Consider the following 26,200-nt stretch of genomic DNA (forward strand, 5'->3'; position numbering starts at 1 on the left):
GTGTAACTTCTCACACAGCCCAGGCTGTGGTCTCGCGGTGCGCCGAGATCGCGCGGTCGCAGAGCCTCCTGGGAAGTGTGGTTTTTCGGGAGGCGACCATGCGACGCACCGGCAACTTTTGTCTCTGACGCGGAGGAGTCTGAGAAGTGCAGCAGGCCGTGGAGTCCGCTCTTGGCCCGCCCCGCGGTCGTCTCCGGCCCTGCTGCGGAATTCTCGGTCCTGGAATCGCGGAGGACTCTGGGCAGCGCAGTTCCCACGAGGCGGGCGGCCATTGTCCGCTGCAGCGACCCGGCGCGTTAGGTACACGGAGGTGCCTACTGTGGACTGCCGCGCCCGGCTTCGGTGCCGGCGGGCTCCGCTGAGGAGTAAGGCAAGTGTGGGTCCCGGGAGGGCGGCCGCGGGCCTCGGGCTGATGGTACCCGGGCGCTGGGCATGGCAGCCACAACGTCGCTGGTCCCAGGGTCTGCCCCTCGGTGTGAGCCCAAGCAGGCCCCTAGCTTCTCTGGGCCTCTGTCATGCTTTGTAAAAGGGGAGTAAGGATGGCGCTTACCTCAGAGCTGTTGCGAAAAGGAAAAGGGAGAGCCAGTGTGCGTTGTACGCACTGAAAGAAAATGCCATCTACATTTTTAAAAAAATCCAGTGTGTAAACCTTGAACAAATGGCTTCAATATCGCCGAGTTTCAGTTTTCTCAGAGTTTAAAAAAAGAAATCTGGAATAATGTGAATGCCTTCCATGCATAGTGGTGAAGATCGAAAGAGCTCTTATTTAACAGTGTTATTACTGTTGTTTTATGGGTTTGTCACTTATGTATATGATAGTTGATTTACACGCAAATGGCACCTGGTTACCTCTTGTCTAGGGAAAGGTTAGAGCCCTAGAAAGTGATTCCCAGTGTGATTCTCCATGCAGGTGTGTCCAGAGCTGCAAGATAAGCCTGATTTTTCATGACTGCTTTTTCCTGTTCTGCCTTCTCAGGCACTGCCCTTCTATAAGAAGAGAGCCTGGAAAGAGGACTGTGTTGACTTTTGGAAATTGCAGAGTCATGTTTCAGGTAAGTTGGTATGTCCCCAAATCTTCCTGAAACACCTACTTATCAGGACTCTTGAGTGTTTGCTTTGCCTCTCCTACCAGTTCCCACCTCACAGAGTCCTTTTAGGCACTGGATCTATGATTCCTTTCATTATAGCAAAGGATGGAGACTGCAGAACTCCAAAGTACTGTTTTCTCTCAGTGCTCCTGTTTTCTACCAGTTTTCTGCTAGAAGCCTCTGAAGAGTCTTGAGCAAAACTTTTTTTTTTTAATTACAATTCAAAGTTGAAGTTTGGAATTATTTTCTTTGTAGTTGTCAAAAGTATATCATGTGGTCTCAATTAATGGTGTATGTCAGTCCTTTCAGTTGTTCAAGTCAAGAGAGGTTTGGAGTCATCCTTGAGACCTCCCTTTCTCTTATATCTCAAATTCAGACACTCTAGTTGGATCTAAAATATACACAGTATATCTACACAATCTGACCATTGGTTACCCTATCACTGCCACTACCACTGCCACCCTGGTCCAAGCCACTTATATCATTGCAGTAGTCACCTTGCTGGATTCCCTGCTTCTGCCCTTGACCCTCTTCAGTCTCTTCTCAATACAGCTGTCATAGAGATCCTCTTGTTATATAAAATCCTGTCATTCCTCAGCTTAAAACTCTTTGGTGGCCCTAACTCATAATAGAAGTCAGAGTTGTGTCGTGACATAAAAAGTTTTGTACAGTTAGGCTCTCTTATTACCTCCCTGATCTCATCTTCCTTCTCTGTCTCTTTGTTCCCTGTGAGCTCCAGCCACACTGGCTACTGCCTCCAGGCCTTGGAATTTGCTGTACCATCTGCTTGGAATATTCTTTCCCTGGATATACACAAGCTTGCATTTTTACCTCTGTATCTTTGCTCAGGGGTTACTTTCTTGGTAAAGCCTCCCTGAACACCTATTTAAAACTGCAGTCACCTTCTCTCGACTGTCACTTCCACTCCTCCATCACTGTGGTGTTTTTCATAGCACCTATCACTCACTAGCTGATACACTATGTGTTTAGTATATGCATACACTCATTGTTTGTCTCCTCCCACTGGAAGGGATTTTTTTTCTTTTTTGTTGACTGTTTTATCTTTAGTGTCCAGAGTGGTATCTGGCATAAAACAGATGCTTAGTAAATAGCTGTTGAGTGAAGGAGTGATGAGAAAATGATGGGACAGAATCATGGCGTGGAAGTGAAGCCTGCACAGGAGAAGGTATGAGTGGCAGATGTACGTGTTGGGCAGAGTCTGTTTCTTGGGAATATTAGATAATTAGAATTGAAAGAACTTTTTTTTTTAAGTAAAGGCTAAAGTGAACTAATGGCCAAAATCATTCATGGATTCATTTTCTAAACACTTAATGAAGTACCTGTTAGGAAGACTCTTACATAGGTTTGGGTGTACAGTGACATGCAGGATTTCATGATCTCATGCAGTACTGTCCAAGAGAGCTTTCTACAGTGGGGGAAGTGTTCTATTTGTGTCCTGTCCAATATGGTAGCCACCAGTGCCATATGACTATTGAGTACTAGAGTGGCTGAGGAACTGAATTTTTAATTTTATTTAAATTTAATTTTAATTAATTTAAATTTATATAGCCAAATATGGTGGCTACTGTACTGAGCAGTACAGGACTGGTAGAAAAGTAAGAAAGCATAAGAAATTAAGGTATTTACTTAATATCCTAAGTTCTGGGGACAAAGATGAATTAACATCCCAGGCTGCTCAGGCAATTGAAGGGGAAGAAAGAGTTGAAGCATCCCTGGGGAAGCAAGGCTGGAGTTGTTTTGGTGTCTCATAGAACCAGGGCGGCAGAGGTAGAAGTGAAGTTATACCAAACTGAGAAAACACCTTGTGTGTAGGTAGAGAGGCCTAAGAGAGTCTTTCAAGGAAGTGCAAAAATTTTGTACAGCAGTGGTTTTCAAGTGTTTTTGTACAGCAGTGGTTTTCCCACTCATAGGGGACATTTGATAATGTCTAGAGACATTTTCAGTTGTTATAACTGGGGGTGGGGGTGGTTAAGGGGAGTTGCTACTGGCATCTAAAGGGTGGAGGCTAGGGATCCTACTAAACATCCTAAAATGCACAGGACAGCTCCCACAATAAAGAATTGTCCAGCCTAAAATGTCAGTAGTGCCAAGATCAAAGAGTAGCTATTAGATTATGTGGGATTTCTTCTCTAGACTATTAATACAATGATATTCATTAATATCAAAACTTAAAATGTAAAATATCTTTGCATTGGTGGAATAAAACATAGTGTTTTATTCATTTAATATAGTGTTGATTTTTTAATTTGGCTTATCAGTTGGGATTTGTAAAAGCTAATCATTTAAAGACCACTGTGGGGGAATTCCCTGGCGGTCCAGTGCAGGGGGTATGGGTTCAATCCCTGGTCAGCGAGCTAAGATCCCACATGCCTCGTGGCCAAAAAAACCAAAACATAAAACAGAAGCAATATTATAACAAATTCAATAAAGACTTTAAAAATGGTCCATATCAAAAAAAAAAATCTTAAAAAAGAAAAAAAAAAAAGACCACTGTGGAAAATAGGAAAAGATGGAAATTTTCTCAGTTCATATGATAAGGCTAGCGTAACCCTAATACCTGGCTAAGAGTAAATACAAATGGAAAAAAAGATTTTCCCTGGTGCCAAAAGAGAGACCTTCTCCCCCTCCCTTTTCTTAGAGTGTTTCCTTGAGAAAAATCTGTAATTGTATATCCTTTCCCTGTCCCTTTGAGATGCTTGTTCATCTTTTTCAGAGCTAAATAAGCCTCTGCGAGTTTTGCAAAGCGTTAAAGTCTTTCTTAAGGGCCTTGGAGCCATCTCTTCAAAATGGAAACATGAAGGAAGATGCACCCCTATCTCCCTATCTGTATGAGAGTTTAGCCTAGACTCCTGGCTCCAAATTCTAACTACTTGCTTGTCATAAAGATATGAGTTTAAAAATTTTTCTTTGGGGTAAAGGCAGTTAACACAGATGACTACCCCAATTACCAGGTGAATTTAGGATGAAGTATGTGTAGCAAATGATGCTTTCAAGTCCTCTTACCTAAGGACAAGTTATCATTTACTTTGAAAACATGTGTAATGGATTGTATCTGCTTGAGTTTATAAAAGGGTGAAATTTCCTTCTGTCCTTGGAGTCTCATTAGTGATTACCTGTGAAGTGCATTACAGTCTGGTTTAATGCTTATTCAGTAATAAAACTGTTTTTTTTTTTTTACACTCTAGAGAGGATTTTCTGCTTGGTAGATTTGATTTTTAATTATTTCCCCAACACCTGACAAAGGTAAATTCCCTCTTTAAAACCAAAGACCAGTGTCACTGGTGAACACATGTATTAATAAAATATTCAAATAAAGTAATAGAATATTGAATCTACACTTGGAGTGAAAAATTTACAATAGCCAAACAATGTCTTTTTCACCAGTGAAAGGTAATAATAATGACATTTTAAATGCATACTTGTTTTGCACATATTTTAATTTGACTAACCAGTAAGCTATTATTAAACATTAAAAATTTTTCTAAAATTTTGCTATTTTAAATAATACTGTGAATGAGTACTATTGGGAAGAAATCTATTTTCTTAGAATATTTTCCTTGAAATGTGTCTTCTTTATTTTTTCTTTGCCCTTCCCTTAAGGTTCTATTCAAGGGCTACCTATGGCATGAAACCATCCTTCAGTCTTCTTGCCCAGGGGTCTCAAATTATTTTAATTATAGATTATGAATATGAGGTTTAATTATGTACCATGAATGTTTCTGCTTTTTGTTTATAAATTGGTTATGTATGTGGTTATGAATGTGTCTATCTTTAATATAAAGGTGTCTTTTTATTATGAACCTATTGGATTCTTTTTTTTTTTGAACCTTAATTCATGTTTTATTATTTACCTGGCACATAAACTATAAAAAACACAGCTAAACACTTGACTATATGCCAAAAGTTGAATGCTGATTTTGAAAAATTTTATAATTCTATTCCCTACTCTCCTGAAGCAGAGCTCTTATATTTATCTCTTATCCTTATTGTATAACAATGCCAAGCACATAATTATCCAATTATTACTTAACTTAGATCAGATTCCTGATCATTGTCACAACTGCTGAATCTTGTTCCCTTTCTTCCACCCCAGGGTAATTTTACCCCTTAACTAGTGACAAAAGAGGCCAGGGCTATGGTTGAGCCTAAATGTGTTTGCTATTTCAGGTGACATTTAGTGATGTGGCCATAGACTTCTCTCATGAAGAGTGGGGATGGCTAGATCCTACTCAGAGGAATTTATACAAGGATGTGATGGTACAGAATTATGAGAACCTGGTATCTCTAGGTAAGCATATCTCTGCCTCCACCCCAATGAGGGAGATCTTTCTTCTGCCACTCCAAATTGCTAGAGATCCTCCTTAGTAAATGTTCTGAGGAAATGTATAGCTCTGTTGTGTCCTGCCTGAAGCTTATCTTCCCGTTTCAGTGAACATCCTTCAGACCTTTCTTCGGTCCCTTTTTTGATGATAGTCTCTCCTCCATGAAGGCCACAGCTTAAACAATGTTTGTTCTATATTTTTCCTGTAAGCAGGTCTTTCCATACCTAAGCCATATGTGATTGCTTTATTGGAGGATGGCAAAGAACCTTGGATGGTGGAGAAAAAGCTGTCAAAAAGTTTGTTTCCAGGTAAGTCATGGTGAATCAGGCAAAGGAGATCTTTGTTTAAAGATGCTTGTAGAAAGTATGGAGGCATTTTAGTATATTTTAGGGATACTGTCATCAGAGATTCCAAATATAACAAAATTGAGGGATCCTTAGCTTAGATTTCAAAACAACCATTCCTCTATCCTAAATTATTATTTTTCTGTATTACTCATGTCATCTCATCAAAAGTGGAGGGTTTTGGCATCATAATCATTCAAATTGTTATTTATTTGAAATGAAAATAAGGCAATTATTCTTTTTGAGTCCACTTAAGGAAAAATATACAAATGGTTTTAGGCTGAAAAAGCTGTCAATTAGATGGAAAATCACTTTTCCCCTAAGGCAGAACTTCAAAGAACAAATATGAACATAAGTGTGTTAGAGGAAGTAAGGGATGGATAAGAAGGTTTCTGAGAACAGTATTTTCTTTCTTTTTTTTTTCTGGCTGTGTTGGGTCTTCATTGCTGCATGCGGGCTTTTTCTAGTTGTGGTGAGTGGGGGCTACTCTTTGTTGCAGTGCACAGGCTTCTCATTGCGGTGGCTTCCCTTGTTGGGGAGCACGAGCTCTAGGGCGCGTGGGCTCAGTAGTTGTGGCTCGCGGGCTCAGTAGTTGTGGCGCAAGGGCTTAGTTGTTCTGCGGCATGTGGGATCTTCCCGGACCAGGGCTCAAACCCGTGTCCCCTGCATTGGCAGGTGGATTCTTAACCACTGTGCCACCAGGGAAGTCCAGAACAGTATTTTTTAATGTCAATAAATATGATTTCACACAGATCCTACATAAACTCACAAAGCTTAAACCTTTCTGAGCCATAAAGAGTATTTAGATTATTTTGTTTTCATTGTAGCTGTTTAGCACAGTGCTATAAATTCTTCATATTAAGCATACTAATCTGACAGCAAATTTAGATTAATCAAACGTTGGAGAACCAAGGCTGTGTGAGATAAAATGTAGTCTTTCACATAAGTATAGGCACGAAATGTTGGCTTGGGATCCAGAATGCCTTCTGCATTTTCTTTCTGATAGTTTCCTTTTTTCCCCCAAAACTGATTGCCTATATCAACCCATTTCCCTTATTATACTCTGTTCCTGCCTCTGTGAGCTGTCTGTATTCTCCGTGCTGCATTTGAACTTTGTTCAGAAATCATTATGAGAGTTGTCAGAGCCATGTGTCTTGGGGGTTAGAGGGTAATGACTTTATTTTTTATCCAGTTCTCCTATTTCTACCATAGAAGTTTCTTTTCAAGAAGTTCAGAAAAAGCAGTGTTTTGCTGTCTTGATATATTACAGATTGGAAATCAAGATGGGAAAGCAAAGAATTATCAACGAAGGAAGATATTTATGATGAAGATTTTCCCCAAATGGTAATAATGGAAAAAACTATAAAACAAAGTCATGAATTTTCAAATTTTAACAAGGACTTGGATTGTATAGAGAAGTTGGAGGGGAAGTGTGAAAATCAGGTAGAACATTTCAGACCAGTGACCCTCACCTTTAGAGAAAGTCCCACCAGGGAAAGTGTTTACAAATGCAATATGTTTAGAAGCATCTTGCCTTTAAAGTCTATTCTTTCTGAACCACAGAGAATTTCTGCTGAAGGGAAGTCACATAAACATGATATATTTAAGAAGAGCTTACCAGCAAATTCAGTTATAAAAAATGAGAATATCAATGATGGAAAGAAACTTTTGAATTCTAATGAAAGTGTGGCAGCCTTCAGCCAAAGCAAATCTCTTACCCTTCACCAGACTTTTAATAGAGAGAAAATCTATACATGTAGTGAATGTGGGAAAGCCTTTGGGAAACAATCAATCCTTAATCGCCATTGGAGAATTCATACAGGAGAGAAACCCTATGAATGTCATGAATGTGGGAAGACTTTTAGCCATGGCTCATCCCTTACTCGACATCAAATAAGCCACAGTGGAGAGAAACCTTACAAATGTATTGAATGTGGGAAGGCCTTTAGCCATGTCTCATCACTTACTAATCATCAAAGCACTCACACTGGAGAGAAACCATATGAATGTATGAACTGTGGAAAGGCTTTTAGTCGTGTTTCACATCTCATTGAACATCTGAGAATTCATACTCAAGAAAAACTCTATGAATGTCGAATATGTGGGAAGGCCTTCATTCACAGGTCATCTCTCATTCACCATCAGAAAATTCACACTGGAGAGAAACCTTATGAATGTAGCGAATGTGGAAAAGCCTTTTGCTGTAGCTCACACCTTACTCGACATCAAAGAATTCACAGTATAGAGAAACAATTTGAATGCAACAAATGTCTGAAAGTCTTTAGCAGCCTCTCATTTCTTATTCAGCATCAGAGTATTCATACCGAAGAAAAACCCTTCGAATGTCAGAAATGCAGGAAATCCTTCAGCCAGCCTGAATCACTGAATATGCATTTGAGAAACCACACTAGATTGAAACCTTATGAATGTAGTATATGTGGGAAAGCCTTCAGTCATAGGGCATCCCTGTTTCAACATCACAGAATTCATACTGGAGAGAAACCCTATGAATGTATTAAATGTGGGAAGACCTTCAGCTGTAGTTCAAACCTTACTGTACATCAGAGAATTCATACTGGAGAAAAGCCATATAAATGTAATGAATGTGGGAAAGCATTTAGCAAAGGCTCAAATCTTACTGCCCATCAAAGAGTACATAATGGAGAGAAACCCAGTAGTACAATAAGTGTGGAAAAGCCTTTAGGCCATATAAATCACTATACATGTGAAAGATCATATAAGAGAGAAACTGCATAAATGCAGAATTTGTCATAATATACTGTAGCCATAGATCCTCCCTGATTCAAAATCAGAAAATCTGTACTGGAGAAAATTCTTATGAATGTAATGAATATGGGAAACTCTTTAGCAATGATACAAGCCTTATTGTCTATCACAGTTCACACTGTAGAGAGACTATATGAAGGCAATAAATGTGGGAAAGACTTTAGCCAGCATTAATCCCTTAATTGACATAAGTAAATCCACACTGGGGAAAAACCCTTTACATGTTACAAGTATGGGAAAGACATTAGGTGATATGAATCTCTTAAAAAACATTAAACTCATACAGGAGAGAAGCAATATGAATATAAAAATTGCGGGAAGTCCAGTTAAAATGCATCCCTCATAAATAAAATTAAAAAAAAAATGCATCCCTCATTTTACATCAAAGAACTCACACTGGAGAGAAAGCTTATGTAAGAAATGTAGCAAAGTGTTCACTAAGCACTCTTAGCTTGCTAGACATCAGAAGATTAATACTAGAATAACCTGAAGGATTTAGGAATTATGTGTAAGTCTTTCTTTGCAATGATGCTAATTTGTAAACAATTCTACAGAAGAGCAGACAAGCATATTATAAATGAATATGCATATCTTATAGTAGCAGCATGCATTTTACTCAAGAGTCCTATGTAGAAATTATCTTTAGCTAATGGGCATGTGAAGATATTTAGTCACCCAGTGGATCCAATAAATGTTATAATTGAAAATTAAAGTTGCAACAGAAGTAAAAAGTGTGAATAAAATTTTTGGTCTCTAGTAAAATCATTTTGTATATATTGAACTCTTTCACTGACACACTGATATTTCTTACAAAATTTTCCACTACTTTCCTCTTGAAGAATTAGGATCAGCTTTCCTATATAGCCTTCAGTGGGAGACTAACAAGCCTAGAAAAAAATGGCCTGATCTCTGAGCTAAGAATGTCACTATTTTGGTAAGGATAATCCACAGTCCATTTCCAGTTGGCTTAATTGACACGTTTTAATTTTTACAAGTGCTGTGAGAACATAACCAAGAAACTATACGTACTATGAGGGATTAGAGCAGAGAGGATGTGCTTTTTAATCCAAATCCTAAGGAATGAGTCCTAATTACAGTGACCTTCCATAACTGCAGATTCTGCATGTGCAAATTCAACCACTCCCAGTTGGAAAATGTTAAAAAAAAGTTTTTATCCAGGAAGTTCTAAAGAGAAAAACTTGAACTTACCGGCTGCAGGTAGTTATTTACATAGTATTTACATTGTGTTTACAACTATTTACATGGCATTTACATTGTATTAGGTATTATAAGTAACCTAGGGGTAATTTAAAGTGTACGGGATGATGTGCCTAGGTTATAGCAAATACTATGCCATTTTATGTAAGGGATTTGGAGCACCTGCAGATTTTGGTATCCGTAGGGGGTGAGGGATTATGTTGGTCCTGGAACCAGTTCCTCGCAGATGCTGAGGCCAACTGTATGTAAGGCACACACGCTCTTGGAGTTCATTCTAGGCAAAGCAGACAAGCAAGTTCTATCATGTTTTCTGCAGCTGGAATACATTATTCAGTGTCTAGTTTCAAGTTTTGTGGCTTTGAGGTACTACTGCTGGCAGCAACACTAGTAACAGCAGCAGTCATTTCCCCATCCCTTGATCATTGTTATGGGAGGTTGGAATTTAGTAGTCCAGAGCTGTTCCCATTACTTCTCCAGCCTGCTCACCAATTTTGAGAGCACCAGTATCCTGCAACATATCTTCTTAAAATATTTAAGAGTGTTTTTGTTTTCTACACTGAACCTTGACAGATAATTATAGTTTATAAGGGGGATGGCTTCAAATATAAGTTTCAGATAAGAAATGGAATAGCCTTACTGGCTTCACAGTTTCCTATCTTGTGACTGGAAAGGTGATACAGATCAGCGATTAGGATTGTATGGACACAGTTGCAAGTAAAGGGCAGTTATATAGTTTATATTTCAGATTATGTTCTCTATGGCATTTGATAGTTGTAAGACATTATTTTAAGGAAGAATATTATATTGCTGATATAATTCTGGTATGGAATGAGTGATAGGGTTTCCAACTTTAGACAAAATATTCTCCTACTCTGGTACATATGCTACTTTTAACAGAAAGCTAAGAGGTGAAGGCACATAGCAATTCTCACCAGATGTACTGGGTTTGGAATGGGATGGTGAAGTTTTAATATTAAGCGGAAGTTTATCTTTCCTTTGATTTAGTTATAAGATTTATTTTGACATTCTATGGCATGTTGAAGGATCTTCGAGAGATTTATAATTAAAGGAGTATGGGATGGTATCAAACAAGGATAAGAACATTTATAATTATGGATAGACTGGCCCCTAGAAGTATATTTAGTTGTGCAATAATGGCGGTAGCTTTTTGTTTCTCCCATGCTCTGTCCTCTGCTCTCCTAAGCACTGATACAGCAAAGATGAAGTAGTCCTTTAATCCCCCAGATTTTATTCGCTTCACTACACATAGTTTTATGCCATCTTGTTATTTTGTTATGAGGATTCATCCAAATACTCACACTTAGTCATTTAAAAAGCATGAGCATACACATGATAATGTTTTACAATTCTTGATTTAAAGTGCCTTCACAATAATACTGAACTAGGAAAAGAAAGCCAGAGACTTAAATATTTAAGATAGTGAAGGTTTTAAGAAAGCAATAAGAGTATATACATGAGATCATAATGATGTTATAATGTCACCAATGGAGAATCATGCTCAGTCTTATCTCTTAACCATTTCTTGATGTGTATGAAGAGCATAGGCTCTGGAGTCATGTTACCTGGGTATAAAACCAAGTTACGTGTATACTGGCTTTGTATGACCTTGGACAAATTGCTGCACCATGCCTCAGTTTCTCCATCTGTAAAATGATGATAATAAGATCTCAGGATTATTATGAAGATTAAGTGGGTTAATTGATGTAAGATGCTTATAATGCCTTGTACCTCAAAAGCACTAAAATAAATATTAGCTATTAATTTCATCATCATTATCTTCACATGGTTGCTTCATCATTCTGGTCTCAAATGTCACATCTTCTAGTGGGTCTTCCTAATCACCTGTCACCCATCTACTTTTTCACCTTTTGGGGGGCTCTTACAAGACACTCCCATTTGCTTCCAACAAGTCTTCCTTTGGTATTTGAACCATCTTGCAGGGGAATATATTTATTATCCAAAATACTCTGAGGAGATACAAAGGACACTGGATAGGAAAAAGTGAGATAAGAACACAGCAGGGCTGCAGGAAGGTGGGAGGGTGTACTACACATGTGTTTTGGAGAAAGAGCAGAATGAAGGAGGCCCCAGGTCCCTGTGGAGGAGAAGTGAGGCTTTGCCCAGTGAGACCAGAAGCCTAAAGGTCTTCAGCATCACCTCTCAGTACAGGGTCCTTTGGACTGAGTGCAACTGCCCTCAGTGTTCCTGAATAGAGTTTACAACCATGTTATTGAAGGTCACTGATGCCTGGAAAGTCAGAGTAGCTTCAGTAGCCTTGGGCTAGTCATATGTTACTGGAGACAATTGTGCAGTCATTCATAAAGATCCTGAAAGAACCAAGGCACACATAACTGAGCACTTTGTGGGAGACTAGCTCTGTGTTGGGCACCAAAGGGGAGTCAGATACTGCCTTTTAAACAGGATGCAATTGTGTTAGAGAAAAAAATGCCTATAATTTCGTTGATGAAAGACAATGACAAGGCTGTGTGGCTTGAGGGGCACAGAAAGTAAGTTCTGGCATTAAAGATGAATAGGGAAAAAATTATAATGGTAACAAACAATATCGCTAGCAGCAGTATTTGAGTCTCATGGCTGTATACAGTGTACTGTGTACCTGCACTGTATGCTGAGAACTTTGTATGCAGCATTCAAGCAATTAAATATTCCCAGCTCTGGACCCAAATTCCCAGGTTTGAGTCAGCCTATTGGTACTGACACTTGCTTTTCATTAATCTTAGAAAAGTTACTTCATTTCTCAAGCTTTGATTTCAGCATCAAAACAAAAATAATTCCCACTTCACCAGGTGGGTGTGAGAATTTATTTATTCATAAAGCAAACAGTGGAGTGACTGGTACATGTAAGTTGTTTGGTGTGTTTTTCTTACTTTTATTAATCCTCCCACAGACTATTAGGCAAATGCTATAATCTTTTCTATGGCACAGTCAGCAACCTGAGACTCAGGCAGCACTAGCAAATCTCCCAGAGTCACACATCTCAGGAACACAGGCTGAATTTGAACATCCAGTGAAAGACATACAGTTGCCTCCTGGCAGTATTGTCTCTCAGAAGATCAAGGTTCTCTTTGCAATCTCACAGGTCCTCTCATGCCTCCTTGAACAAAAAATATTCCCTTTGACCATGTGGTTCACTCAGCCTAGAATGTTTCCAATATCTATCAAGTTCACCTGACAGAAGGACTACTGCCTACCTTACAAAGTTCACTTTAGGTGTCTGACAATAATTCCTCAGGCAAAAATGGAGAAAATGAGAGATAAAAAAGTAATAAGGCATTTGAAAACAAAGAGCAAGTTGGCAGAAGTTCCTCCTTTCCAGTAATTACTTTAATGTTAATGGATGAAACTCTCCAATCAAAAGACAGAGACTGGCAGAATGGATTAAAAAGCCAAACATGATCCAGCTACATGCTGTCTATGAGTGACTCACATTAGATCCAAAGACACAAATAGGTTGAAAGTGAAACAGTGGAAAAAGCTCTTTTATGCAAATAGTAACAAAAAAAGAGCTGTGGTGTCTATACTAATATCAGACAAAATAGACTTTAAATCCAAGATTACAAGTGACAAAGAAGGTCATATATTAATAAAATGTCAACACAGCAAGAAGATATAGCAATTATAAGCATTTACACATCTAATAACAGATCCATCAAAATATATAAAGCAAACATGGAAAGAATTGAATGGAGAAACAGTTCTACATTAATAATGGGAGATTTCAATACCCCACCTTCAATAATGGATAGATCAACCACATGGAAGGTAAGTAAAGAGACAGAGAACTCAAGTCAATAAACCAACTACATCTAACAGATAAATGACACTCCACCCCCAAAGTTCAAAATACACATTCTTCTCAAGTGCATGTGAAACATTCTCCCAGGATAGATTATACATTAGGCCACAAAACAAGTATCAATAGATTTTAAATGATTGATATCATCATACAAAGAAACTTCCCTGACTACAGCCGAATGAAATTAGAAATTAATAGGAAAACTGGAAAATTCACAAATATGTGGAAATTAAACTGCACACTCTTAAACAACTGCTATGGTCTGAAAATTCATATGTTGAAATCCTACTGCCCAATGTGATGGTATTAGGAGGTGGGGCATTTGAGAGGTGCCTAGGTCAGGAGGGTGGAGACCTCATGAATAGGATTAGTGCTCTTATGAATGAGAGCCCACAGAACTTTCTAGCCCATTTTGCCATGTGAGGACTCAGTGAGAAGTCTGCAACCAGGAAGACAGCCTGACAATTCTGGCACCCTGATCTCAGACTTTCAGCCTCAAGAACTGTGAAAAATAAATTTCTGTTGCTTATAAGCTACCCATTCTCTTGTATTTTCTATAGCAGGCTGAATGGACTAAGACAACAATCCATGTGTCAAAGAAGAAATCACAAATTAAATCAGAAAATACTTAAAGACTAATGAAAATGAAAACATAACATACCAAAATTTATGGTACACAGCAAAAACAGTGCTAGAAGGGAAATTTATAGCAGTACTCACCTACATAAAAGAGAGATCTGAAATCAATAACCTGACTTCACACCTTCATGAACTACAAAAAGGACAAACTAAACCAAAAGCTACAGAAAGTAGGAAATAACAAAAAACAGGGTAGAGATAAGCCAAATGGAAGAAGAAAAACAACAGAGAAAATCAATGAAACCAAACGTTGGCTCTTTGAAAAGATCAACAAAATTAATAAACCTTTACCTAGACTGACAAAGAGGAAAAGAGAAAACACAAATAACCAAAATCAGAAATGAAAATTGAGATATTACCACAAACCTTACAGATATAAAGAGGATTATAGTACAATATTGTGAACAACTATACACCAACAAATTAGATAACCAAGCAAAAATGGAAAAATTCCTTGGAACAGAAATTACCTATACTGACTCAAGAAAAAATAAAATATTTCAAAAGACCTATAAGAAGTAAAGAGATTGAATCAATAATCAAAAACCTCCCGACAAAAACAGTTCTGTACCAGACTGCTGCACCAGTGAATTCTACCAAACATTTAATGAAGAATTAACACCAGTCTTTCTCAAACGTCCAAGAAATTGAAGAGGAGGAAACACTCCATAACTTATTCTATGAGGCCAGTATTTTTCTGATACCAAAGCCAGATAAAGACATCACAGGGAAAGAAAATTACAGACCAATATCCTTTATGAATATAGATGTAAAAATCCTCAACAAAATATTAGAAAATTGAATCCAACAGCATATTAAAAGGTTTACTCACCACGACCAAGTGAAATTTACCCCAGCAATACAAGGGTGGTTCAACATAAGAAAATCAATGTAATCCTTCCCACTAATAAAATGAAGGAAAAAACCCCCACATGATCATCTCAATTTATGCAGAAAAGGCATTTAACAAAATCCAATGAACTTTCAGGATAAAAATGCTCAGAAAACTAGGAATAGAGGGGAAATTCCTCAATATGATAAAGTTATTTGTGAAAAAACCTACAGCTAACATCATACTCAAAGGTGAAAGACCGAAAAATCAGAAAAAGAAAAGGAAGGAGACCTGCTTTCACAGTTGCTATTAAGCATTGTACCTGAAGTTCTACCCAGAGCTATAAGACCAGAAAAAAAAAGTCATCCAAAGTGGAAAGGAAGTTGTAAAATGATCTCTCTCCCTCTCTCTTTTTTTTTTGCAGATGACATGATCCTCCTATACATTAAAAATCCCAAAGAGCTCACAAAAAATAATAAAGCTAATAAATGGATTCAGCAAAGTTGCAGGGAAAATCAATACCCCAAAATCATTTGTGTATCTATAGAATAGTAGTTAATAACCCAAAAAGGAAATTAGGAAGCTCCTTCTATTTACAACAGTACCAACAAGGATAAAATATGTAGTAATAAATCTGACCAAGAAGGTGAAAGATTTGAATGCTGGAAACTAAAAATACATTGCTGAATGAAATTAAAGAAGACCTAAATAAATGGAAAGATGTCTCATGTTCAAAATAAAACAGGAAGACTTAGCATTGTTAAGATATCAATATTACCCAAAGAGATAACAGATTTAATGCAATTCTTATCAAAATTCCAACAGCCCTTATTGCAGAAATGGGAAAGCCAATCCCCAAATTCATATGAAATTGCAAAGGACCCCAAATAGCCAAAACAATCCTTTAAAAGAATAAAGTTGGAGGACTCATATTATCCAACTTCAAAACTTAACAGTGTGGCACTAATATAAGGACAGACATACAGACCAATGAAATAGATTAGAGATCCCAGAAATAAACTCTCACATATATGGTCAATTAATTTTCAACAAGGATGATAGGACCATTCAAGGGGAAAGGACAATCTCTGAAAAAACTGCAGAGGAGGAAACACTTCCTCATTCTATAATGCCAGAATTGCCTTGATACCAAAATCAGACAAAGACACCATAAGAACACAAAAACACAACAAAAACTATAGACCAATATGCCTTATGAATATGGATGCAAACATACTCAGAATACTAGCAATAGACACTTCTCCAAAGAATATGTATAAATGGCTAAAAGGCACATGAACAAATGGTTAGCATAATTAGTCATTAGGGAAATGCAAATCAAAACCTCAATGAATTGCTTCTTGGCCTTTTGGCTAAGATCGAATGCAAAACCGTGAGATACCAGTTAACACTGCCAGGATGGCTAGAGTAGAAAAAAGAAAGAAAGGCAAGTAAGTGTTGGTGACGTTGTGGAGAAATTGGGACCCTTTGTGCATTGCTTGTGGGAATGTAAAATGGTACAGCCATTGTAGGAAACAGTATGGTGGTTCCTCAAGAAGTTAAATATATTTATAGAATTATCATATTTTTAAGCAGTTCCAATTCCAGATATACATTCAAAAGAGTTGAAAGCAAAAATAAAAACAAAAAACAAAAATTAAAAAAGAGTTGAAAGCACGGACCCAATTGCTTAGGACTCAGATAATTGCTCACGGATGTTTATAGCAGCATTATTCACAATATCCATAAAGGCAAAAAACAACCCAAATTGTCATCAACAAATGAATGGATAAACAAAATGTGGCATATACATACAATGGAATATTCTTCAACCTTAAAAGGAATGGAATTCTCTACAGGCTACAATATAGATCAACCTTGGAAACATTATGCTAAGTGAGATAAGCCATACACAAAAGGACAAATGTTTTATGATTCTATTTATATGAGATACCTAGAATAGGCAAATTCATACAGAAAGTAGAATATAGGTTACCAGAGACTGGGGGCAGGGTGGGAAGGGGAGTTATTGTTTAATTGATACAGAGTTATTGTTTGGGATGATGAAAAGTTTCTGTAAATGGATAGTGCTGGTGGATGCACAACATTATGAATGTATCAATACTTAATACTATTAAATTGTACATTTAAAAATGGTTAAAATGGTAAAATTTATATTATATATCTTGCAATAAAAAATGAAAGGAAAAAAACCCCAATACACAATACATAGCTAGCCTTCTTTATTCTTGGGAAATTAGATGCTACATCTTTGATTCTAGCAGAAGTATGGCAAAAGGGAGAAGCCCAAGCAAATTATCTAAATCCCATATAAAATCATATATATTTCAGTGTAATTTTCAGAGTGCCACAAACCATACCTGCTAGCTTTTATCTCCAAAAGAGATACTTTTGTAACTGAGCTAACCTCTCTCTATTAGGACTCACTAGTAGACAAGTTAATGGAGATTACACACCAAGACTGAACATGAAAAGAAAGAGACAGAACAAAGTTTGTAAGTGCTCACAAATTACACTGAGAAAAATCTGACTTTCTAAAAGGGTGGCAGGTTCCAATATGTAATGACATTGCTTAATTGTTTATAATTTTATTTCTCCTTTAAAATTATTTTTGTAAGAATAATAGTCTCATACAGGATTACTCATTAATAATTAGTATTTATATGAGAAAACAACCAAGTCTGCAACCATTTGTTGATGACCTTAGTTTGCTATATTATATAATGATTTAAATTTTGTAGTTGATATGGAAGATAACAACCCATTTCCTAGTTGTAAATCATGTGAGAATTGAGGCAGTAAAAATAAGGCCCAAGACAAGGACACAGGAAATGTTAGGATAATATGTGAATTTTTAAATAATTGAATGAATCGGTAGTTTACAACATGTGGCCTCTGGACCAGCAACATCAGCATCACCTGGAAACCTGGGAGAAAAGCGAATTCTCAGGAGATTGTTCCTGGCAGAGAGGAACATCTGAACATCTGATAACTGGATAGACTGGGCTTTAGGGAGGGAAAGAAGGTCTGTTGAGTAGAGGTAGTTTGGGGTGGCTGGGAGTATATTCATCAGAACAGAGCGGGGAGGGATTGGAGCATAAGGTATCTTTCCTGACATAACAGAGGTCTGGATTTCATCCTAAGAACAAAGGGGAACCTGGAAACAAAGGGGCACCCTCCTCATGCGCCAGGGACAGACTGGGTCATTAATAAGGGAACAAGTGCTGGGCATGGCTATGGTACACTGAAGAGTGGATCCCACCTCCAGGAGTTACTGTTGCAGGCACCCAGCTTCTACTGCAAGGTCTTCCAGTTTCTCCAAAGAAGCCCAGGCTCAGAGACAGTGTAAAACTGCACAGATTCTCCATGGTGGAAACTGATTCATATTTTTAAAAAAAACAAACCCTTTGGGGAGCCTTAACCTACACCTCTAGGCCACATGTAGACTCCCAGGTAGTACCTGGTTAAAGACAGAACTGAGGGGCTTGGTCCTACAAGCAATCCAGTTATGCTTCCATATATCATCAGACCAATGCAAATAGAAGAAACATGGATAGATTACTATTTGTAACTGTACAAATAGTGTAGCCTTGATAAAGTTTCATTTTATTAAAACATAACAGCTGATGACAGTGATCACTTGAGCCCCTAGGAGACATATATGAGGGTAGACCCACAGGTGCCTAAATGCAGAGAATTGAGAGAGGTCTTGATGGTCCTTCTGAGGACTCCACCTTTCACAGGCATTGTCAGAGTTGTCAGTTTACATTTGTTTATGTAATTCTTTTTGCAAGAATGCCAGTCTCCCTACTAGAATATTTAAAGAAATGCAAAAATATTCCCAAATCACAATGTCTGACATCCAATCAAAAATAAACAGTGATACACAGGAGCAGGAAAATATAACCCAAAATGAGAAGAAAAATCAATCACTTAAAACAGGCACAGAACATGAAAACATGCTCATCATCACTATTAGAGAAATGCAAATCAAAAGTACAATGAGGTACCACCTCACACTGGTCAGAATGGCCATCATTAAAAAGTCTACAAATAATAAAGGCTGGAGAGGGTGTGGAGAAAAGGGAACAATCTTACACTGTTGGTGGGAATATAAATTGGTGCAGCCACTATGGAAAACAGTATGGAGATTCCTCAAAAAACTAAAAACAGAGCTACCATATGATCCAGCAATCCCAATCCTGGGCATATTCCCAGACAAAACTATAATTTGAAAAGATACATGCACCCCTATGTTCACAGCAGCACTATTTACGATAGCCAAGACATGGAAACAACCTAAATGTCCATCAACTGATGAATGGATAAAGATGTGGTGTGTGTATATGTGTGTGTGTGTGTGTATATATATACACACACACACACACACATATACATACACACACACACACACACACACACACTGGAATATTACTCAGCCATAAAAAAGAATGAAATAATGCCATTTGCAGCAACATGGATGAACCTAGAGATTATCATACTAAGCGACGTAAGTCAGAAAGACAAATACCATATGATACCACTTATATGTGGAATCTAAAATACGACACAAATGAACATACCTACAAAACAGAAACAGAGCCACAGACATAGAGAACAGACTTGTGGTTGCCAAGGGAAAGGGGGTGGGTGGAGGAGGGAAAGATTGGGAGTTTGGGATTAGCAGCTGCAAAGTAGTATATATAGGATGGATAAACAGCCAGGTCCTACTGTATAGCACAGGGAACTATATTCACATCCTGTGATAAACCATAATGGAAAAGAATATGAAGAATATATATATGTATTACTGAATCACTTTGCTGTACAGCAGAAATTAACATTGTAAATCAACTATATTTCAATAATATAAAAAAAACAGGTGCAGAATGACAGATAGTAAAAGTAGAAGACATTAAAACAGAAAAATTTATTCCATATGTCCAAGAAGCTAGAAGAAAGAATGAACATGTGAAGTAGGGACATGAAAGACTTAAGGAAGACCCTAATCCAACTAAAAGAGATAAAAACTATAAATTATGGTATGAAATACACTGGATGGGATGAAGGGGAGAGTGGACATAGCAGAAGAAAAGATTAGGAAACGGGAAGATGTAGCAGTAGAAACTATTCCAAATGAAGCCAAGAGAAAAAACAAACAAATATAACAAAATTCATCAGTGATCTTTAATAAGCAATCCTGATTATTTGTGAATTCACCTATTCACTGAAGTTTACTTGTAACTCCCAAATCAATACTCATAGCATTTTTGCAGTCATTTGCAGACATGTGCAGAGTGATAAAAAATTTGAGTTGCCCATCATGCATGTTACCAGCTAAGGTCAAACACGGTGTCACTCTGCCTTCTGGTGTCAGCTTTCATATTATAAAATGTCCTTTTCACAATCTCTTTAGTGCCACCCTTTTTTGTATTTTTGTGCTTTTTTGGGTGATTTTGCTGTTGAAAATGGCCCCCAAGCACAGTGTTGAAGTGCTGTCTAGTGTTTGTAAGTGCAAGAAGGCTATGATAGAGAAAATACATGTGTTAGATAAGCTTCATTCAGTCATGACTTATGCAGCTATTGGCTGTGAGTTCAATGTTAATGAATCAACAATACGGCACATCCAAAACTAGGAAGAGGAAATTCACCAGTCTCTACATGTGGCCACTCCAGAAATGTTAAAAGTGTCAGGGGAAACACTGACTGAAACTGCCTGCCCTGGCCAGGCAAGATAGTAGCCACTTGTATGAGTTACAACAGGAGGTCCTGGTAAGGAACACGGAACTAACAAGCTACCACCAACTGGAAGAATTCAGGAAAGGTCAAAAGGAGAGAAGACACCAGTCCATATGTCCTTCAAACCTCCCAGAATCCTTCTCACTGGAATCCATCTTGGCTGAGCAATGCGTGTGTCAACAGGAAGGACCCTGAATCAGAATGACTGGCCAGAGACAACCCAGAAACTAACCCCATTTCCATAAAACCCGAGACTGCAAGCCACATGGCAGAGCAGTTCTCCTGGTTTCCCTTACCCTGTTGCTCTCCACCCAGGGAACCCCTTCCCAATAAACTCTCTTGCTTTGTCAGCATGTGTGTCTCGTCAGACAATGCATTTCCGAGTGTTAGACAAGAGCCCACTCTCAGGCCCTGGAAGGGATCCCCCTTCCTGCAACAAAAGTAACATCTATAGTAGTGTAATGAATCTAAGAAAAAGATGGAAAAGTGGCAAAAGCTGTGGATTCATGAGATGAAGACCGATTAAAAAAAAACAAAAACCATACAAGACAGCATTGAAAATACCCACTCCAACCTAAATGATCTTTTCATACCCCTAAATACTAATGTTATTCAACCTCTCAATCAGGACATAATAAAAGCACAACATGAGGGAGCTTTTTAGCAAAGCTCTCAGCACCAACAAAGAAACCACCATGGGACTTCCCTGGAAGTCCAGTGGTTAAGACTGTGTTTCCACTGCATGGGGTGTGGGCTCAATCCCTGGTCAAGGAACTAAGATCCCACATGGTGCATGGTGTGGCCTAAGTAAATAAATAAAAGAAACCACCATGATAGACTACTGGATGTCCGTCACTATATGCACTGTTATTGTGTTCGCACAGCCTGGGATAATAACAAGCAGACTACTATCATTAACTGTTAGGAAAATGCTTGGCCAGACTGCCTGAAAAATTTCAAAGGCTTTGAAGGTGTTACAGAAAATATAAAGGACAGTGTCAAACACATAATGCATATCACATGGCATATAAGTAAAAAAGGCTTCAATGACATGACAGAAGACGTGGAAGAAATTTTGGCAGAGAAGGAAGTGGAACCCACCAACAAAGACCTGGAAGAGATGGCAAAACAAGGCAACAACCTCTCCTTTGGTTTTCCTGGGTTAAGCCAAGGTCAGGAGATTAATCCACTCAGTGCACTGCCCCATCACACATCCTGCAGTTCTATCAAAATCAGCGTTTTAGTTAATGTTTTTAATTTTGGTTAATTTTTAATTTTTTCTAGGACTTTCTTTGCATGACTGTACTGTAGAGCAGTGTACTGTATAGTGTTTACATGTTTATTTTATGTGAGTACTGTATATGTGTATTGTTTGTGTGTATGATTGAGTGAAAGTTAAAGCAGTACAATAATAGAATACACAAAAATGATATAATTAAAATATTTTTTATTATAATGAAATATTGGATGTAACTTATAAGAAACATTCATTAAATAAGGTGTCTTTAAAAACAAAAAAAAATTCCATAAAAGATTATGTATTGGGACCTCCCTGGTGGCGCAGTGGTTAAGAATCCACTGCCAATGCAGGGGACACAGGTTCAATCCCTGCTCCGGGAAGATCCCACATGCTGCAGAGCAACTAAGCCTGTGTGCCACAACTACTGAGCCTGCGCTCTAGAGCCCGCGAGCCACAACTGCTGAGCCCACATGCCACAACTACTGGAGCCTGCATGCCTAGAACCTGTACTCCGCAACGAGAAGCCACCGCAATGAGAAGCCCACACACTGCAACCAAGAGTAGCCCCCGCTTGCCGCAACTAGAGAAAGCCCGTGCACAGCAACGAAGACCCAATGCAGCCAAAAAAAAAGTTTTTAATAAATTAAAAGATTATGTATTGATTGATGAAAATGTGAACAGAGGCTCACAGGAACCTAAACCTGTATTGCCACTATGAGCAATGGTTCAATATTCACTAGTTCAGTGTTTGTGGTGAATTTATAGAATATAACTACCATGAATTAGAAGAATTGACTGCATATGTAGGTGTGTATGTATATGTATTTCATGACTCAGGCCTTATATTCAAGGGTAGACGTGACAGTGTTTTGTAACAAAGAACTTTTAATAAATGTTAGCAGAGCTGCCCCAATGGTCCAATTCTCCTGACTGTGGATATATAAGAAAACATAAAGGTGATGAGGCCTTTTGATCTCTCCCCCTTCATCCCTTCTGCATGCGCACACACACAAATGACAAATTGTCATAGCTTGGCAGGGAAATCAGAAAGCAGCCACACATGCGTATCTCTTTCCTTCCTCTTCTACATCTCTTTGTTCTTTTAAAATACTCTTGAGATGAATTTATAGTATAAACATAGGAAGAACTGTTGCTGACATTTTCCCCAGATGCATGACAACCACTGAGTCTCTCTCGTGGATGATTCTCAGGTGTAGTGTAGAGCTGCAGGCTGGGTCAATTTCTAGTATGACCCTTTAGATGACCTGCCACAAAAAGCTTTCAGAGAGATGACAATTATGATGTTTCTCTTCAGATACTGAGTAAGATTATTTCTCTGGCCAAAAGACTTCCCTGAATAGTTATACTCAAAAGGAAAGGTATTTCACCAGTATGAGTTCACTAAAATTGACTGAAGTGAACACATTTGCAAAAGGCCTCGTTACATCTTTTAAACTCTGGTGTGAATCTTTCGATGGTGAATGAAGGATGAACTATGGCTGAAGGCCTTCCCACATTCACCACATTCAAAGGGTTTCTCTCCAGTGTGAGTTCTCATGTGTTGAGTTAAGGCAAAGTTGTCACAAAAGGCCTTTTCACATTCTTTGCACTCATAGGGTTTTTCTCCAGTGTGGATCCTATTATGCCGAACAAAATTTGCAGGTTGGGTAAAGGCCTTTCCACATTCTCTGCATACATAAGGCTTTTCTCCAGTGTGAATCCTCATGTGGCGAGTAAAGGAAGAGCTATAGTAAAAGGCTTTTGCACACTCTTTACATTCCAAGGGTTTTTCTCCACTGTGGGTCCTATTATGTCGGATAAAAACAGAATGGTGTGTAAAGGCCTTTCCACATTCACTGCACTCATAGGGCCTCTCACCAGTGTGAATCCTCATGTGTTGAATTAAGGAAGAGCTGTCACAAAAGGCTTTCCCACATTCTTTGCACTCAAAGGGCTTCTCTCCAGTATGGGTCCTCTTATGCCGAATGAAAGTGGAGCGGTGAGTAAAGGCCCTTCCACATTCGCTGCACTCATAGGGTTTCTCTCCAGTGTGAATCCTCATGTGCTGAGTGAAGGATGAGTTCAGGCAGAAAGCTTTTCCACATTCTTTGCACAAAAAGGGTTTTTCTCCTGTGTGGGTCATATTATGCTGGATAAAAGTGGAGCGGTGAGTAAAGGCCTTTCCACATTCACTGCACTTGTAAAGTTTCTTTCCACTGTGAATCCTCATGTGTTGAGCAAAGGAAGAGCTGTAGTAAAAAGCTTTCCCACATTCTTTGCACAAAAAGGGCTTTTCTCTAGTGTGAGTCATATTATGCTGGATGAAAGAGGAGCGGTGGGTGAAAGCTTTACCACATTCTTTGCACTCATAGGGCTTGTCTCCAGTGTGAATACGCTGGTGCTCTGTGAGGTGAGACCTGCGTTTGAAGGCCTTCCCACACTCAATACACTTGTATGGCTTTTCCCCAGTATGAAACCTCATATGTCGAATGAAGTCTGCCATATAACGACAGGCTTTCCCACATTCACTGCATTCATAAGGCTTCACTCCAGCGTGAATCTGTTGATGCCGTACAAGGGCCCAATTCTTACTAAAACCTTTTCCACATTCCTTGCATTTGTAGAGATTATTCCTTGCATCAATAACAGGGTCTCTTCCTGGTTCTTGGGAATCACGTTCATGCAGAGCATCTTGTGTAGTGACTTGCTCCTGTAAAACCCTTAAATAAAGACTATCATCTGTCTCAAAGTCATCATGTTTATGGTTCAACTTCCTAGGGCATGTCTCCTTGTGGATGTCTGTTCCTGGCCTCAAGTTCCCTTCCTGCATTTCTGACAGTTCTTCCTGATCCCTTGCTTGCTCCAGCCTGGAACGCCTTGAGGCTCCATGTGTCACTCGTTCCTCAAAAGGGGCTCCCTCAGTGAGGACCAGCTGAGAAGCAGTAAGCTCTGTGATCTCAGGTTTTGCTTTTTTACCTGAAGGAAATCCAATATAAAAAAGGTGCCTATTAGTGATGTCAACACAGAACAAAATAAATTACCACTTTAGTGGAAGAATGAAGGTGAAAATAAAGCCTCTACTGTCTATGGCATTTTTACATCTTTTAAACCCAGGTTTACAATTTCTTTCTTTACTGATCCTTGGACTCTTGACATCTTTAAAAGTTAACCCAGGAGGAAAATCTGGTGCAGAATAGAAAATCTGGAGTGGAGACTCCTCCTCACTCTCCAGAATGGGGGAGGGTGGACAAAGTAATGATAATGACTGTGTTCCAACATCTCATAGTGCTATGACAGCACAGGGAAGGTGGACCTAACTTGGCCCAGATGGAAGACAGAAAGAGGTCAGTGGAGGCTACCTGGACAAGGTGCTACACGCGTTTATTTCTAAAGATGAGTAGGAATTCCCTGACAGAGGAATTAGGAGAAAAATTGTAGCAGATGACTGAAAGTACAAAGGTTCGGGGTTTTCAGAGAATGTTGAATGCCAGGCAAAGAGAAGAGGATGACAGGATGGTGGAGAGGGAGGCAGGGAAAGAGGAGAAACAAAATCTTAGGATTTTGGAGTGTGTGAAAGTTGGGGCGGGGGCAGTGATAAGCAACTGGGTGCACATATTGAGTCTACTATATCTAGTAAAGACTAGGTGAACAGACTCAAAGTAGATAACATTTAGATGAAGTAAACCAGAAAACATATCACATTAATGAAGATTTATATGAAAAGAGATTAATAACATAAAGTTGCCAATTTTCCTCAAATTCATCTATAAATTTAATACAACTTCAGATAAAGCCCAGTAGGGTTTTTCATGGTTATTGGCAAGCTGATTGTGGAATTTATATAAAATAACAGAGAGACCAGGATATCTCTGAAGAAGAATAAAGCAAGGGGACTTGCCCTTTGAGGAATTAGGATTATGATGAAATCATATACACCAAGGCAGTGTGATGTAGCATAGATATAAGATAAGCTGTCAAATTGTCAAAGGAAAGAACAGAATTGGGAGCTCAGAAATGTATATATGGAACTTTGATTTATGGCAAAAGCAGCAGAGACGTTAGTGGAAAAAGGAAGGAATAGAGGAAGTCCCCTACATACGAACCTTCAAGTTGT

The 26,200-nt window shown here is 38.5% G+C and overlaps 2 protein-coding genes across 9 annotated transcripts in view; one reads left to right on the top strand and one right to left on the bottom strand.

Annotated features, from left to right (window-relative positions):
• Window positions 1-229: 229 nt before the first annotated feature.
• Window positions 230-17,249, top strand: ZNF181 (zinc finger protein 181). 7 transcript variants are annotated; one of them, XR_014237350.1, is made up of 6 exons: window positions 236-370; window positions 977-1,052; window positions 5,277-5,397; window positions 5,644-5,739; window positions 7,046-7,119; window positions 14,176-15,503. XR_014237350.1 is itself a non-coding variant. In XM_082366508.1 (6 exons), the coding sequence occupies exons 2-6, from the start codon at window positions 1,044-1,046 to the stop codon at window positions 15,517-15,519; spliced, it is 312 nt and encodes a 103-aa protein (XP_082222634.1). In that variant the 5' UTR covers window positions 236-370; window positions 977-1,043; the 3' UTR covers window positions 15,520-17,249. The 7 variants fall into 7 exon arrangements, 4 of the variants coding, with proteins under 4 accessions (XP_082222632.1, XP_082222634.1, XP_082222631.1 ...); XM_082366508.1 differs by lacking the exon at window positions 14,176-15,503 and adding an exon at window positions 15,511-17,249 and having other exon boundaries at window positions 5,641-5,739; XM_082366506.1 differs by lacking the exon at window positions 14,176-15,503 and having other exon boundaries at window positions 230-365; window positions 5,641-5,739; window positions 7,046-11,568.
• A 1,639-nt stretch (window positions 17,250-18,888) lies between these two features.
• ZNF599 (zinc finger protein 599) overlaps window positions 18,889-26,200 on the bottom strand; it is a 28,506-nt gene continuing 21,194 nt past the window's right edge. For both annotated transcript variants that reach the window (XM_082366503.1, XM_082366504.1), the window contains one exon: window positions 18,889-25,062. In XM_082366503.1, the coding sequence (XP_082222629.1) occupies window positions 23,537-25,062 (1,526 nt within the window). In that variant the 3' untranslated portion in view covers window positions 18,889-23,536. The remainder of the gene's footprint in view (window positions 25,063-26,200) is intronic.

This window comes from Balaenoptera borealis, assembly GCF_965194805.1.
Source record: "Balaenoptera borealis genome assembly, chromosome: 19".
Lineage (NCBI taxonomy): Eukaryota > Metazoa > Chordata > Mammalia > Artiodactyla > Balaenopteridae > Balaenoptera > Balaenoptera borealis.